At 41.4% G+C, this 17,842-nt stretch overlaps 1 protein-coding gene across 2 annotated transcripts in view; it reads left to right on the top strand.

Moving 5' to 3' along the window:
- Nucleotides 1-17,842, top strand: part of stimate (STIM activating enhance) — a 131,395-nt gene that overhangs the window by 34,793 nt on the left and 78,760 nt on the right. For both annotated transcript variants that reach the window (XM_073071940.1, XM_073071941.1), the window contains 3 exons: nucleotides 2,099-2,147; nucleotides 3,339-3,434; nucleotides 15,793-15,914. In XM_073071940.1, the coding sequence (XP_072928041.1) occupies nucleotides 2,099-2,147; nucleotides 3,339-3,434; nucleotides 15,793-15,914 (267 nt within the window). The remainder of the gene's footprint in view (nucleotides 1-2,098; nucleotides 2,148-3,338; nucleotides 3,435-15,792; nucleotides 15,915-17,842) is intronic.

Below are 17,842 nucleotides of genomic sequence, written 5' to 3' on the forward strand. Positions count from 1 at the left end.
GTGCACTTTATGTAGTCCTGTGTAGGTCTGTAGTCTAGTGTAGCTTTCTCTTTTTTTTTACGTAGTTCAGTCTAGTTTTTGTACTGTGTCATGTAACACCATGGTCCTGAAAAACGTTGTCTCATTTTTACTATGTACTGTACCAGCAGTTATGGTCGAAATGACAATAAAAGTGACTTGACTTGAGGCTCATCAGCCCACAAAACTATGCAGAACATGTCCTTCCCTTAGAAATTACCTAGGGTTACCCATAGCCCTCTATTTTTCTAAGCTCTATGTACCTATCCAGGAGTCTCTTAAAAGACCCTATTGTATTTGCCTCCACCACTGTTGCCAGCAGCCCATTCCAGACACTCACCACTCTCTGAGTAAAAACAAAACTTAACTCTGACAGCTCCTCTGTACCTAAATTCATGTTTTTCACTATTCCTCTGTACATGTGATAATTATTATTCTGTGAAACAGAACAGAGATAGCATTTCTGCAGTCCTGACTTTTTATTCCACCAGTCAATGCACCCAGTACATAGTTCTTAAACAGCTGCACCATCACATTTTCACTTCCTCAACCTATTGTGCTGTACATAGGGAACACTTTGTCCATGACTTCCTGGTTTGCTCATTCTTCCCGACTCATCTCTCCCTTCTTAGGCACTTTCCCTTGAAACAGCAGGAGGTGCAACACTTGTCCCTGCATCTCACCCCACCAAAGATCCTTCCAGTCATCCAAGTGAGGCAGAGAACTCCAACAATCTTGTTTATTTTATTCAGTGCTCCCAATATGGTCTCGTCTACATCAGTGAGACCAAGTACAGACAATGGGACTGTTTTATTCAGTGCTTCCAATGCAATCTCCTTTACGTTAGCGAGACCTAGCGCAGACAATGGGACAGTTTTGCAGAGAACCTGTGCTCCATCTGCCATGGCCATCTAGAGCTTCTGGTGGTCAGCAATTTTCATTTCCTCATTTCCACATCGACTTGTCTGTTCTTGACTTCCTCCACTGCAAGGGTGAGGCTAAACACAAACTAGGGCACTTTGTATTCTGCCTGGGTTCCAATTTCAGTCATGTGCCTCTCTTCTGTCTCTATTCTCTCATGATCTACCTGGGTCCTCCTACACGCACCCTCTCTCCCCACCTCCACTCACTTCATCTACCCATTACCAACACACTAACCCATCCCCCCTTTCCTATCTGCCTTTTACCTCCCTTATTTGCTTCTGATCCACCTTCCTTTCCTATCTGTTTCCATCAACTGCTCTTTTACTGCCACCTGCCTCCGTTGCTAATTCCACCCATTCCTTGTCTACCTGTCTATCACTACTGGATCCACCTATCACTTGCCAGCTCTTGCTCCACCCCTTTTCCTTTTATCTTAAAACTGGCTATCTCTGTTCTATCTTTCAGTCTAGATCAGGGGGCCCTATTCTGGGGTTCATGGACCCCTTGGTTAATGGTAGGAATCTGTGGTATAAAAAGGTTGGGAAGCCCTGGTCGAGATGAAGAATCTCGACCCAAAACACTGACTGTCATAAATGTTGCTTGATCTGTTGTTCTCTTTTTAAAAAATTCCACATCTGCCTTGAATTCTTTGTTTTGCATGTACTTTTCAAGACTGATACCGTTTGCCATTCTTTATGACCACCATTTCTTTGATATTGGAGAGATGGAGCTAAATAGAGCTATTAACTTTATTTCTCTTCCCACAGATCTAACGACCTGAGTAATTTGCTATTTTCTGTTTTTATTTTGAATTTCCAGTGTGTGCATCTTCATTTTGGTTTTTTTAATGTGGAATGTCACACTGCCTGTGGAACCCAAAATGCCAATGCAGTGTCTCAGTCACTGAAACTTCATCTGACTTTCTGCTGTCTGTCCCTTATCAATTTGCTGTAGTTTTGCAGAATTTGTATGTTTCTGATTAGAATGCCATGTACCTAACTAAAACCCATGTGGATTAAATTGTTGTCTTTGCCCTAATTGAGAATAGCTTCTTAAAATGAACTTACATTTCTCAAATAATTTCAAATAATTATTATAAATAGTAATTTATAAACAGTTGAGATTTGTTTTGTAATCCATTGTCTTTCATTGGCAGTGAAACGTTTTCGAGAGCCAAAGTACGAGAGGCGACCGTGGAAGATATGGCAAGTATCGAGTGTTGTAAGGCTGTAAGAGCTATACCCCAGATACTGTGGGTAGCTCAATATTGGCTTGCCAGGGGATGTTATGAATGGGGAATGGCGTTCAATGTTTATTATTGTATATTTTCTTTCACTGGTCAGCTTGCCTAATAGTCATAATACTAAAAGATGCTATCAATCAGCATGTCTTTCCATGCACAAGTTAATTGAGCACTAAGTTGAAAGAAGAAAACCAAATAGTGCAGAACAATTAAATGCATTTGTGCCAAGGTTGCATATTTCTTTAACGAGTGTGCTAAGTTAGCCTGCTACCACTGCAGTACCTGTATTCAAATTTAATAATTCGTTAAATAATTTAAGTTGCCTTGGTCCTGAGTGCAGGTGAATTTCCAAGGCTGTCAAATGCATTTGCAAATGTTAATTTGAAATGGCACGTTGACAACCAGCAAGCTGGGGAAATGTGGGATAGGATGAACTTGATGGTGTCAGGGCAGTTTTTGTCACTGCAGCCAGCCACATTATCAGGCAGGAACAGTCCTATTTTCCACACCTTGCTGATGTGCTGGAGCTGGACCCAGTGCAAATGACTGACAATCTTGGGGCAACAAAGAATCTGCTCCAATGTGCCAGCCAATGAGATTGTAAGTTTAAAGAGCATGGCTCATATCTAGATTTATTACAATTAGAAATGGCAACTAGGGTTTTTTTTTGTCTTCATCATTCATGAAATCCCATTGCACTTCACAAAAATCCCCTTCCACTCCCACCTCCCTGCTTACTGAACAGGTCACCACTCTATCACACAACCATCCCCGTTTCTCTACTAATGCCTACAAGTGAAGTTCATTCTCCCTATTCTGTCATCAGAATGCCATGGCTGCCCCATTGTCCACTTGGCATTCCAAAGCTATGCTAGTGCCCTCTCTCTCCTACTCAATTCCCCACTGACTCCACTCTTCACAAGTCACTCTTTGTTTCTGTGTATCCTTTGTTGTCTTGCTCATTCCCTGCCTCGTCACAGTGCAGTGGAATCACTCTTAACCCCAGTGATTATCAGAAGCTTCTGTTCAGACTGTATTCAAATTTTCAGATTTTATCAGCTTACGCCATTGTTTTCAACGGCTGTTCGGCTCAACTGTCTTTTTTCTGGACTCCATTCAAAGCATCTCTAATAATTGAACATTACTTTTGCAGGTTTTTGGATACCTCAAAGCAGGCAATTGGCATGCTCTTTATCCACTTTGCCAATGTTTACTTGTCGGACCTGACTGAAGAGGACCCATGTTCACTGTGAGTGTTTCATGTGGTACAACACACACATTCTCAATGTTGCATTTAATTCTCATGTTCCATAATTTTACAAATGTGCTCTTAGGAGCTGCAGATAAAGACTACTGGGTAATTAACTTCAAATGTAACATCTAAGAATTTGCTCTTACAAAACAAGTCCATAATGTTACAGACATTTTTAAGTGACCTTGCAACCAGAGGTTGGGTTCAAAGTTCTGCAGTCTTGCATTTAAACACCAAATGAGAATAGGCCAGTCCCAGAAAATCTACTGTTTCCATTGAAGTCATTAAACAAGGTTGAAGTATTTACTGTGAATCTGAACAGAGGGACCAAGTGAATGTATCATCTGTCTTCCCTTCTGAGATCATAACTATCAAGAATCCAGTCTGTGTTGTCCATGTGGTATCAAGAACATTGGATACAAAGACTGAGACCTGGTTTTGTAGTGCTGAAACTGACAATTCAGAACCAGTGTAATACTGTCCAAACTGATATGCAAGTTAGAGGCAGGAGTTGCTCTAATTCCATGTGGTTTGGCTTGCCGTTTGGTACTTTCCTCTTCCCATCAACCTACAGTTAACTTTCATTAGAAAAATAACCTGCTGCTGGAGCAGGTCAGGCAGCATCTATGGAGGCCAAGGGACAGTCATTCTGGATTGAGACTTTGTATCAGGACAGATTTCTATTACGGTCTCTTCACCACATTGCTTTAAAAAATTAACTACCTATTTACAGTATGCCTTAAAATATTCAAAGACTGCTGTTAGCACTGTCACGAACCCCGTAACTGGGTCACTTACCAGCAAAGATAGAGACGTCCGTTGAAGTCTGATGATACTATTTTTAACAGTATTTATTAGTAAAAATACACAAAAATAATATCAATGCAAATATACAGATAATATACGTCGTCAATACTAAATCTAAAAGTGCGGGTATAATAATAATCAATAAGAAATAAGCTCTATCGTTGTCTAGGGGATAATGTATTGTCCGATGGAAATATAAAGTTCACTGCAGTTTCACAAGCTGCCGTCTTTTGGTTTTCGCTGGGTTGCAATTGTTGGAGAGAGAGGGAGAGAGAAAGAAAAACTTGCCGGCTTTCCTTGATAATTTTGATCCGTCAGGTGTCTCGTTGCCGTGGCCGTTCAAGTGTGGCCTCTCCTTTAGCTAAACCGTTCTTCCGTGATGAGCCCGCCAACCCAGGCAAGGGAGGACGCACACGAGCCCCCACCGGCTTTTGCTATAAAACGCTGTCACGGGATTTCTAGCGTTTCTCCTGGTGCGTCTAAAGGGGTTGTTCCCCAGACCCCTCTTTTATCCTTACTCATGGGGTCTCTGATGTCAATCAGGTTGGGATGATGCAATCCCTCAACCAGACCACTCTGGTTGTCCCCTGAGGGGTTTCAATGAATAGTACAGTACTCAATACACAATTCCGTCTCCAAGAGACAATGGCCGTTATCAGTGGTTCCGTTCCGCTGATGTCAGGACACATTCCAAACCTTGTGTATTCTGGATGTCTCTCTCTCATTTCCTGGGTCTCAGACCCAAAATAATAGCGATCTTGCGATTCTCAAAAAGGAGGGGGGCGACTTTGTACCCTTCGGCCCCTCAGAGTTGCTTCACATTCGTAACACCCCCTTCCTTCTAGGATTTTTGCCACAGGTAAAAATTAATTAATACAGAGTCTTACAGGATTTCAGAAATAACACAATACGAAAGAGTTTTTTTTCACTACAGAGTAATACAGTTATACATTCAATTCAGCATCTAACAGTTAGCGATTACATTGTCTTCCTTTAATATCTTATTATCTTGTACCTTAATATTCTTGTAGCATCAGACTCCAATTTAATAACCACCTATTTGTATTCCTTTTCTTCAGCAAAACAAAACTAAAGAGTTGTGATCTTAGCTTACGTGTATATTACAAAAGTTCATACAAATGCTAATCTTTATTTTACTTTCAAACTTAACAGTCAATCTTCCATGGGGTTGTCTTTATTATTTACATGCTTTGTCGAAATCCCTTAAAACTGGATCCTGTTATTTAAAGTGGCATCCCGTCAACCCTCGCCCCTTTTCCAGTTAACTCCCACGTGGTTAGCTTGCGCACCAGTGTGGAATAGGCTTTTGCATGCTCCTTTCATAGGAGTTATTTTATCAACAATGTTTTCCAAACGTAGCCCATTTGCTGAATTTCCACACAATTCTTTATTCTTAAGCAAGTTGTTAGTTTTATCTTCAGGACTCTTCATTCTATTAGTTTTCAGTTCAATAGCTGCAAGCGATCCCTCTTTGTCCAAACAGCATTTCAAATTCTGCCTCTTCACAGCACACTCCTGAATAACAATAGCGCGTGGGGCGCCTTTACATTCCAAATCAAACTGTAATTGATTCGCAGGCACCGTATTACCAAGCCATTGTCCCTTCAGCCTGGTTACTGCTTCTGACATCAATCCAGACTTTAAATTTTCTTCATTCAATTTATGAACTACACTTTTCCCTTCTCCTTCAATAATAAGATTCACATCACCACCTTTTATCTCCTCACTAACTTTTAACACACCTTCGAACACAAACAACTGGGAATTCTCACTTCCCACTAGTACCACGGTTAACCCTTTCTTCACTGAACCAAGTCCATCTGACCCACAAGGACTGCATTCCTTTTCAACTGAATCAAATACCTCAGACTTTTCCTGAGTTCCATTACTAGGTTCGGTACCACGTGCATCCACATCTTGAACACACTCAAACGGGACATCTGCCTCCTCCAGGCTTTCAATACCCATCCCCTTTACAAATTCTAAGTTCCCCTGATCCTCCCAGTTACTCTCTGGGCAACTCCCTTCTGGAGTAAACTCAACCCTGCGGGCTGAAACAACCTCATCTGCCAACCCAGCAGACTTCTTCAAGGTAATGGCATCCTTTTCATCTAGAACTGCCCTCATTTCATTATCGGGAACACATTTAAAATTTTCAACTTCTTCAAACAGTTCTATCAAACCAGACAGATCATCCATGTCCAACCCTGGACCGTCTAACAGCCTTATCTGTTTCTCATTTTTACTCCGTGCCTCTATAAATTTCCTCTTGGCTGAGGGTAGGTATACCTCCTCTCCCTTACTCTCTTTCACCTTCCTATTCTCTGTTTTACCACCCTCTAACTCCTCTTGGTACAGGGTCGGTAAAAACGTCTCAGCCAAATCGATACTGGCCTGAATTAAACTGGTCTCCTTCTCAGCTGTCTTTCTCGACATGCTGCGAGTGGTCGCGCATGCGGGATAGATCTTGGAATCTGGGGCGGGTCCTCAACACTTACAGGCTGGCTCGTCAGCTCCATGGCCGACCAAACTTCACCACCAGCTAAATCGTTACCCAGAAGGATGTCTACGTCAGTTCTCGGAAATTCTGATCGCACCCCTATTTCAACTGGTCCAGATACCAGCTCACAATTTATAATGATCCTCTGCAAAGGCATAGCTTCTGTCCCTTTTCCTATGCCTCTCAAAGCCACCTCTCCAGTCTCGGGACCAAAATCTAGTACCTTACTGCAAATCAATGACAGCTCAGCTCCAGTGTCTCTCCAGATCCGCACTGGAACTGGTGTGTCTCCCTCTTTCACAGACACGGTTCCTTCTGAAATAAATTTCGCAGGCCCCTCTCGTATTCTGTCTACCTGGGGCTTTCTTGTCGATTTACTGATCACCACAATACAATCTGTAGGGACTGCTGCTTTCCCTTTTAACACACTTTGTAATAACACCACCCACTGATCTCTGGGCCACTTCTGACTCACTGCCACCTTTTCAAAATGCAAGAAATAACTATCAACATCCGTCTCCTCGAACGGAGGTACTAACCTAAACTCCCTACTTTTTTTTTATTGTTTTCAAATAGTTACAGAGTAAATGTGTATGAAAAAAAAATGTGTTACCCAGCCCCCCTCCCCTTAACCCCTCCCCCTAACATCCCTATTAAAAAAATAAGAAAGAAAGAAAAAAAAAAGGAATGCCTGGACATTGGAAGATCCCCACATGCTCCATGGAGTTCGTAATAACTTTAGTATATATATTTATTTCTTTCCCCAAGTAACCAATTATTTCCATTAAAACTTAAAAAATTTAGTAGATTAGTCATTTTTTTTTAATTATATTACTCCAATCTATAATAATACCTAATCTTTCAACTTTCGTGGTATCCTGGGAAATCTTTATAAAAATCTCCATGTTGCTATGTGTGTCCCCACCAATCATCCAGGCAAAAGGATAGAAGAAAATTAAAATATTAAGAAAAAAACAAAATACCCCCCTACTAATGTTGTGGGAAAAAAAAACACAACATTACCCCCCTCTGCTGTACGGGTCATGGCAACCGCCATGATTACACATGTGAATCCCGCAGTAACCGATCCAAAGCTCCCCAGCCCCCCCGCAATATAAAAAAGTATATGTATAAGAAGAGAAAAAAAAAATACTATTCTCATTTAGTATTTCTAAAATTTTGCTTTTCTCTTCTATAATATCCATAAATGTCCATCACTTCTGTTCGTTGGGTCTATCTTCATCTTTAATCCATTACGTTTGGAAGCCTCTATGTGTAATTAGCGAATAGATGGAAGTTCTTGTACAAACTCCTCCGCTTTTCGATAATCGGAAAAAAATAATTTCCCCTCCTCCAAAGAAATTATCAGTGTTGCTGGATGACGCATTGTAAATTTATAACCCTTTTCCCATAAGGCTTTTTTCGCTGGGTTAAATTCCTTCTTTCTCTTCAACAGGTTGTAACTTATATCAGGATAAAAAAGAACTGGTTTCCCTGCTATCATCAGTGGCCCGTTTCTATTTTTGGCACTTTGGGCAGCGGCCTTCAGGATCTTTTCTTTGTCTTGGTATCGTAAGCATTTTATCAAAATTGATCGTGGGTTTTGATCAGCTCGAGGTCTTGACCTTAAGGATCTATGAGCCCTTTTCGATCTCAATTGGAGTTTCTCTTTCCATTTCCAATTTTTCAGGGATCCATTTTTGAAAAAAATTTATTGGATCTTCTCCTTCTATATCTTCTTTAAGTCCAACAATTTTAATATTATTTCGTCTACTGAAATTTTCAAGCTTATCAATTTTTTCCATATATTGTTTTCTTTCTGATATCCAAGCAGTATTTTCATTTTCCATTTTGTCCATTCTTTCAACCATGTCCTCCGTTGTAGTTTCCAAGTCTGTAATTCTTTTTTCCATTTTTTCCTGTCTCTTTGTCATTTTATCAAGCATAATCTCCATATTGGTCATTTTTTTTCAAGTATTTTTTGATTATTTTTAATTACTTTTAATGTGTCTAATTTGCGCATTATTTGCCTCAAAGTCTTTTCTATATTTCTAGAAGGACTTTTAACTCCCTCTTCATCTGATCTTTCCGGAAGATCTGTCTCTCCCTCCGATTCGCTATCACTTTCAGTTGCAGTGGTAGCTGGGCTTTGTAGTTCTTGTTGCTCCCGTTTGCGCATGCTCCATCCTTCGCGTTTGCGCAGTTCACGATGGTTTTTTCCTTTAGAAATTGCCGATGTTGCCGCAGTCTCCTGTTCCGTATCGCCGGTGGTATAATGTACCTGAGACCGCGGTTCCTCGGTAGACATGGGCCTTGTTCTTGTTCCAACTTGCGTAGTCTTCCCGGTATTTGTTTTCTTCATCTTCCTTCCTTGAGGCATAGCTTGACACAATCCGGAGTAGTTTATAAGTAACTTTTAGAAAGTATTGACTAACTTTTCTTCATTTGGACATTAATTTATTAACTTTTTACGGGAGAGCTGGGTTCCAGCGTCTCGATCCTACGTCATCACGTGACGTCCCCCCCTAAACTCCCTACTAACATTAAGTCTCTCCTCTCGGTCTGATCCTTGAGCTCTTCGCTCTTACCTTAACTTCTCCATGTTCATCTCATGTTTCCTCTGTTTCTCCTTCTCCTCATACTCCCTCTCCTTTGTGGCTCTTTCCTTCTCTTTTTTGGCTCTCTCTTTCTCCTTTTCAGCTGCTTCCAGCTGTTTTAACTTAATTTCATGTTCCAACCTTAATTTCTCCAACTCTAACTGAGCCGTCCCACTAGCTGGTACATTTTCAGGGATATTTTCCAATACCTCAGCCGAAAACACATTCTTCACAATATAATACTGAGTTATGGCCCTCCGCACCTCCCGCTTTTTCATTGACAACCTCACCTCTGCGAGATTTAGTCCTTTCACAATATTTATCAAGTCCGACTTTGTGGCAGCCTCTAGCGCCTCCAGAGTCGGGTTTTCTATAAATTTGTCTACGTCCATCTTTGCTGGTTTCCCGTCTGGTTACCCGCCCAACCAAATCCAAGTTTGGACTTAAAAGCCCGATTTACTGGCCCTCCAATTTGGTATCAAATCTCGAGACGAGGCCCCACGTTGTTACGAACCCCGTAACTGGGTCACTTACCAGCAAAGATAGAGACGTCCGTTGAAGTCTGATGATACTATTTTTAACAGTATTTATTAGTAAAAATACACAAAAATAATATCAATGCAAATATACAGATAATATACGTCGTCAATACTAAATCTAAAAGTGCGGGTATAATAATAATCAATAAGAAATAAGCTCTATCGTTGTCTAGGGGATAATGTATTGTCCGATGGAAATATAAAGTTCACTGCAGTTTCACAAGCTGCCGTCTTTTGGTTTTCGCTGGGTTGCAATTGTTGGAGAGAGAGGGAGAGAGAAAGAAAAACTTGCCGGCTTTCCTTGATAATTTTGATCCGTCAGGTGTCTCGTTGCCGTGGCCGTTCAAGTGTGGCCTCTCCTTTAGCTAAACCGTTCTTCCGTGATGAGCCCGCCAACCCAGGCAAGGGAGGACGCACACGAGCCCCCACCGGCTTTTGCTATAAAACGCTGTCACGGGATTTCTAGCGTTTCTCCTGGTGCGTCTAAAGGGGTTGTTCCCCAGACCCCTCTTTTATCCTTACTCATGGGGTCTCTGATGTCAATCAGGTTGGGATGATGCAATCCCTCAACCAGACCACTCTGGTTGTCCCCTGAGGGGTTTCAATGAATAGTACAGTACTCAATACACAATTCCGTCTCCAAGAGACAATGGCCGTTATCAGTGGTTCCGTTCCGCTGATGTCAGGACACATTCCAAACCTTGTGTATTCTGGATGTCTCTCTCTCATTTCCTGGGTCTCAGACCCAAAATAATAGCGATCTTGCGATTCTCAAAAAGGAGGGGGGTGACTTTGTACCCTTCGGCCCCTCAGAGTTGCTTCACATTCGTAACAGCACCCTTTGAGGAAGAGACACGGAGGGGGAAAATAGCAGCTCGTCTGTCTTAAATCAGTGATATTGGCATCTAAGTTCTTCCCCAAAAGATAACATCTTGTCAAGGCTCCTCAGATCTTGCATAACATCAAGTCACCTCTCACTGTGCTAAATTCCAGAGGATTTGTGCCTTGCTTGTTCAGCCATTACAGACATTTACACCACACGCTGCACCTGCAAAGCTAACAGCATTGTGAAGGACCCCACGCACCCCTCATACAAACTCTTCTCCCTCCTACCATCTGGCAAAAGGTACCGAAGCATTCGGGCTCTCACGACCAGACTGTGCAACAGTTTCTTCCCCCAAGCCATCAGACTCCTCAATACCTAGTCTAGACTGACATTTACATCATTTATAATTATATTGAAATTTGTCCTCTACTGTGCCTGTTGTTTTGTTTATTAATTATTAATTAATTAATTATTGTTCTGCCCTGCACTGTACCAGTAGTTTATGGTCAAAATGACAATAAAAAGCGACTTGACTTAACTTGACTATCCTCGGACTAGTGCAGTATATAAGTGGTGTAACCTCTCTAACTTTAGTTTTCAATTCCTATTGACAATTGGCCTTTTGTGAATAATGCATTAGTAGTTTTTTGAGTTATAACCAAATCTCTTGGTATTGATGACCTCAGGATAAATTTAGCAATGACACGTAGTGAATTTAGTAAGTTGTGAAAAATTGGGACTCAAGTTCCTACTTATGTTGAGGCCTCCATTGGTCTGGGTTGACCATGGATGTTGTGCCCTATCTGTTTGGATATTCAAGAATGGGTTTGCATGTGGAGAGCAAGCTGCTGCCCTTGTAGCAAGCTTCCACATTCCACACATCTGATGAACCCAAAGGAATGGCAGAAACCTATACGGTTTGACTCCAGCAACATTGCAGGAGTCAGAGTTTAGCACAGAAACAGGCTGTTCGACCTATTTAGTCAATACCAAGCCACTTACACTACCTAATCACATCAAACTGCACTGGGATCATAGCCTCCATACCACTACCATCTGCTTGATATCCAGACAGAATCTATATTACTGATTCAAGGTTTAGACAGAACAAAAGAAAGTAAAACTGCACTGGTTGCAACTGCCATAAAACCAACCCTAATGTATGAAACAATATCAATGTGGATGCTGTAGATCAGGGGTTCCCAACTTTTTTTATGTCAAGGACTCCTACCATTAACTGATAGGTCCATAGACCCCAGACTGGGAACACCCACTGTAGATGAAGCATCTCAACCCCAGGACATTGCTGCAGGAGTTCATCAGAGAAGTTTGTTAGGCCAAACTATTTTCAGTTGCTTGATTAGTGACTTTCCATCATGAGATCAGAAGTAAGTTTGATAGAAGTGATTGCACAATGTTCACATTTTGATATAGGACAGTGACCATCCCAGCAAGGAAAAAAATTTCTATCCATTTTACTCAATGCATTGGCATTACTGAGTCCTCCATCATTTACTCAGTTATTGTTGTATGTCCAGAAATTGAACCGGATTGCCACATGCTATGGGTACAAGAGCTTTGAGCCACTCACCAGCTGACTCCCAAAAGAAGGCTTGAGACAGTCTGGGATGGCCATCCAACAACTGAAGTTGCATACACAGGTGCACCCATAAAATTGAATATCCCACACCTGAAAGGACAGCATATTGTTCTTCAAGTCATAGATCATCCTAAATTTGAAACACATGACCCCTTCACTATTGTGGGTCTAAATCAGAGGTTCTCAACCATTTTTTTTAAATGCCAATTACCCCTACCATTAACTGGGGGTCCGTGGACTCCAGATTGGGAACCCCTGGTCTAAATGCTGGAACTTCTTGAATTATTTTGGTCAGTTTTACCAAAACTCCTTTGTTAGAATCTTCAGCATGGTTACAGCAGTTCAAGGAGAAATTTGCCATCACAATCTTCAAGGTGGCTATGGTGAGCAGTAATGCCTACATCGAAGCACACCACGTTGGCCATGGCAGTAATGCCCACATCGAAGCACAACATTGGAGGGGTCCGTTCCTCCCAAGATCTTCACATTGGCTGTGTAAAACACTATTCTGGTATTTTGTTCCAAATTTTTCCCCACCATATCCTGTCTGGTACTTGTAACTCACCACAGTCTCAATTAGTGCATCCATATTCCACTCCCAATGCTTTTAAAGAAAATGTTTTTCTCATGTCACTTTTAACTCCTTTCCCCTTTATTTATATCTGTGACCTTTATTCTTCTATTTTTCAACTTCTCCATCAAAGATAATCATGTACAGTACTGTGCAAAAATTTGAGGCACATACTCTGTGTGTGTGTGTGTGTGTGTGTGTGTGTGTGTGTGTGTGTGTGTGTGTGTGTGTGTGTGTGTGTGTGTGTGTGTGTAGAGGAGAACGAGTTTGTAAATATGGTGAGAACAAAGGATGTTGGGAATGGCAAGGGTAGAGCACCACGGGAGGTGTGTGGGACAGGTGGCAGAGAAGAAGTGTTGGGGCAGAAGGGGTGGCGTGAGTACAGACACACCCGGCCCCGAGACACAGGGCAAGGTCATTTGCTTTCAAACAATAGGTTTATTGATCATTACAGAATGTCTTTCTGTTACTTCCCACTCCCTCACCTCTCTCTTCCCCTTTTCCCAAACATGATTCACCTCTCCCTGCTCCCTTCCCACTCTCCGTACACACTAGAAACCCATATCAGGATCAGGTTTATCATCATTGACATATGTCATTAAATTTCTTTTGTGTAACCACAGTATAGTGTAATACATAAAATTGCTACAGTATGGTGCAAATGTCTGAGACACTCTAGCTATACTTTTGCCCTACCTAAGACTTTTGCACAGTACAGTATTCTCAATTAAAAGAAAAGGCACAACAAGCTATGAAGATAAATTCAGTAAATCTAGTCACTTTCCTGGATCATGGTGTGGGGAAAGGGAATAGACCAGAGGTAGTCAACAGATTGTATATATCCCATGAAGAGTTACAATAGACAATAGACAATAGGTGCAGAAGTAGACCATTCGGCCCTTTGAGCCTGCACCGCCATTTTGAGATCATGGCTGATCATCTACTATCAATACCCGGTTCCTGCCTTGACCCCATATCCCTTGATTCCCCTATCCATAAGATACCTATCTAGCTCCTTCTTGAAAGCATCCAGAGAATTGGCCTCCACTGCCTTCCGAGGCAGTGCATTCCACACCCCCACAACTCTCTGGGAGAAGAAGTTTTTCCTTAACTCTGTCCTAAATGACCTACCCCTTTTTCTCAAACCATGCCCTCTGGTACTGGACTCTCCCAGCATCTGGAACATATTTCCTGCCTCTATCTTGTCCAATCCCTTAATAATCTTATATGTTTCAATCAGATCCCCTCTCAATCTCCTTAATTCCAGCGTGTACAAGCCCAGTCTCTCTAACCTCTCTGCATAAGACAGTCCAGACATCCCAGGAATTAACCTTGTGAATCTACGCTGCACTTCCTCTATAGCCAGGATGTCCTTCCTTAACCCTGGAGACCAAAACTGTACACAATACTCCAGGTGTGGTCTCACCAGGGCCCTGTACAAATGCAAGAGGATTTCCTTGCTCTTGTACTCAGTTCCCTTTGTAATAAAGGCCAACATTCCATTAGCCTTCTTCACTGCCTGCTGCACTTGCTCATTCACCTTCAGTGACTGATGAACAAGTACTCCTAGATCTCTTTGTATTTCTCCCTTACCTAACTTTACACCATTCAGATAATAATCTGCCTTCCTGTTCTTACTCCCAAAGTGGATAACCTCACACTTATTCACATTAAACGTCATCTGCCAAGTATCTGCCCACTCACCCAGCCTATCCAAGTCACCCTGAATTCTCCTAACATCCTCATCACATGTCACACTGCCACCCAGCTTAGTATCATCAGCAAACTTGCTGATGTTATTCTCAATGCCTTCATCTAAATCGTTGACGTAAATCGTAAACAGCTGTGGTCCCAATACCGAGCCCTGTGGCACCCCACTAGTCACCACCTGTCATTCCGAGAAACACCCATTCACCGCTACCCTTTGCTTTCTATCTGCCAACCAGTTTTTTATCCATGTCAATGTCTTCCCCCCAATGCCATGAGCTTTGATTTTACCCACCAATCTCCTATGTGGGACCTTATCAAATGCCTTCTGAAAATCGAGGTACACTACATCCACTGGATCTCCCTTGTCTAACTTCCTGGTTACATCCTCAAAAAACTCCAATAGATTAGTCAAGCATGATTAACCTTTGGTAAATCCATGCTGGCTCGGCCCAATCCTATCACTGCTATCTAGATATGCCACTATTTCATCTTTAATAATGGACTCTAGCATCTTCCCCACTACTGATGTTAGGCTGACAGGTCGATAGTTCTCTGTTTTCTCCCTCCCTCCTTTCTTAAAAAGTGGGATAACATTAGCCATTCTCCAATCCTCAGGAACTGATCCTGAATCTAAGGAACATTGGAAAATGGTTACCAATGCATCCGCAATTTCCAGGGCCACCTCCTTTAGTACCCTAGGATGCAGATCATCTGGACCTGGGGATTTGTCAGCCTTCAGTCCCATCAGTCTACTCATCACCGTTTCCTTCCTAATGTCAATCTGTTTCATTTCCTCTGTTACCCTATGTCCTTGGCCCATCCATACATCTGGGAGATTGCTTGTGTCTTCCTTAGTGAAGACAGATCTAAAGTACTTATTAAATTCTTCTGCCATTTCTCTGTTTCCCATAACAATTTCAGCCAATTCATTCTTCAAGGGCCCAACATTGTTCTTAACTATCTTCTTTCTCTTCACATACCTAAAAAAGCTTTTGCTATCCTCCTTTATATTCCTGGCTAGCTTGCGTTCATACCTCATTTTTTCTCCCCGTATTGCCTTTTTAGTTAAGTTCTGTTGTTCCTTAAAAATTTCCCAGTCATCTGTCTTCCATTATAAAAAATGCTCATGCTGAAATGTATTTACTTTGCAACTAGTAACTCAATTTTCTGTTTACTATCTTTAGGTATCTGATAAATTTCCTTCTGGATGCCACACTTGGTATGCTCCTGATCTATGCTGGAGTGCGAACAGTAGGTGTCCTAGTTGAATGGCAACATTGGGATTCTCTTCGTTTTGGAGAGTATGGTAATAAAGTCAAGCTTTTCTTAGATCTTCCTTCCTGTGTTCAACTTTTTATTGTTGTGACAAACGAGCAGAGCAGAGGGCAATAGATACACAATTAAATCACGTGGGTAGTGTGCAAATACATAGCCAATAAAAAATGAGAATGGTGATTATCGTTAGTTTAATTGCTATACCATTTTCTGCCAGTAAGTGGGGACAACCCACCACATATTGTGAAAATACATGACTTTGTTAAAAAAGTACTAATGATTTAAATACAACTTTAGTTAAAGTACAAATGATTAAACTGCAACTTTAGTCTTGCGTTAATTCATCTTATAAAAAGTATTTTTTTAAAATACTGCCCATTGTTCAGCCATTGTTTGATGCCATTCATTCTTTCAACTGTACCCCTGCCCCCACCCCCAACTTTTATTCTGTATGGGACCCTGGCAGAATCACATCTGAAAATTCAAAGGTGGAAAAAAATTAAAGTACCTACGTTACAGAGTAGTCAAAATCTACTTCTCAAAAGCATTTATATTTCAAGCTACATCACAAGTAAGGGAAACAGGTGAAAATTTAACAAGTTTCAAAATAAAGTCCATAATGTCTAGTAATTATATTCAGCTTGAAATCTTCCACAGTACTTGTGTTAATCTGCAGTCACTTTAAGTTGCTTGCAGTGGCTGGCATGCATCCACTTACTTTTACCTTCTACCTTGACTGCTGAATTGGTAATTAACAGTACTTGGTAAGGACTTTCCACTGTGCTCCCAGGGGTTCCTTATGCAGTTTTTTGACCACAACCCACTCACCAGGAATCCTCCTTCCGATGGACCAGTCCAAGCAGCAGAGGCCTGTTGAGAAGCAGGCTGAACAGCTTGTGTTAGTTACACACAATAATCAATTAAATGGCTGGCCATAATATGCTTATCAGCCTCTCTGAGATCGAGAGCTCCTGCTGGTAACACAAGTCCCCGTCACCACTTCAAATTTGTTTTCTTGTTTGGGGTAACTCTGATGCTGCATAAAACCAAAGGAGAAGCTGTAGGCCATGGTACACTTTCCTCTTGATACTTATTCAGCCATTTGTTTGATGATGCCATTCATTCTTTCAACTGGGCCTGATGACTCTGGCCAATGAAAAAACCATTCAGTGTTCATCAGCTGACATAGTTCTTAATAAACATTTCCAGTGAAATGTGTTTCTTGGTCAGAGTTGGTGTGGCAAGGCAAACCCCGTCTAGGAATGTAGTCCTTGATCGGAGTTTTGTCTGTATGTATGGCAGTAGCTTTTCTTGCTGGAATGGCTTTCGCGCATCTTGAAAATTTGTCCACTATTACAAACACATCTGAATATTCTTGGCAATTTGGTAAAGTAATGTAGTCCACTTGTTGATGTAAAAATAGCCCAGGTGGGGCAGGAATATTCAGTTGAGGTAGCTTCTCCAATGATCTGGGTTTCATTTTCTGGCATGTCATACCATTCTGGCATTTTGAGCTTGCATACTGAACTTTGGATTCCACCGCAGTTTGGAGAATCTGTCAACTCCAATATATCCTTAGGAGTGTATCTGCTCTTTCAGATAAGGAAGCAGTTCAGCGGGGGTGACCAGCCTCTGACTAGTGACAATTTTCCACACTTCATCGTTGTTTAATAATGCACCATTTCTATTCAGTAACACTTTTCTTCATTTGAGCGCTCATCTTGCACTTCTTGAATATCTTTTATATTCCTTTGTGACACAATGTTTAACTTAGTTAAACATTGGTTAAACAATGGTTTCAGTTATTGGGTTTTCTTTGATTTTCTTCATTGCTCATTATTCAAGAATCCACTTAGATATTAGCGGATCTTCTTTCGGCTAATTTACAGTTAAAGCTTTCAGTACTGGTTGTTGTGCAGAGGTACCAGAGCCATATTTCCTGAGGCCATCACTTCATTT

This window comes from Hemitrygon akajei, chromosome 19 (genome assembly GCF_048418815.1).
Source record: "Hemitrygon akajei chromosome 19, sHemAka1.3, whole genome shotgun sequence".
Lineage (NCBI taxonomy): Eukaryota > Metazoa > Chordata > Chondrichthyes > Myliobatiformes > Dasyatidae > Hemitrygon > Hemitrygon akajei.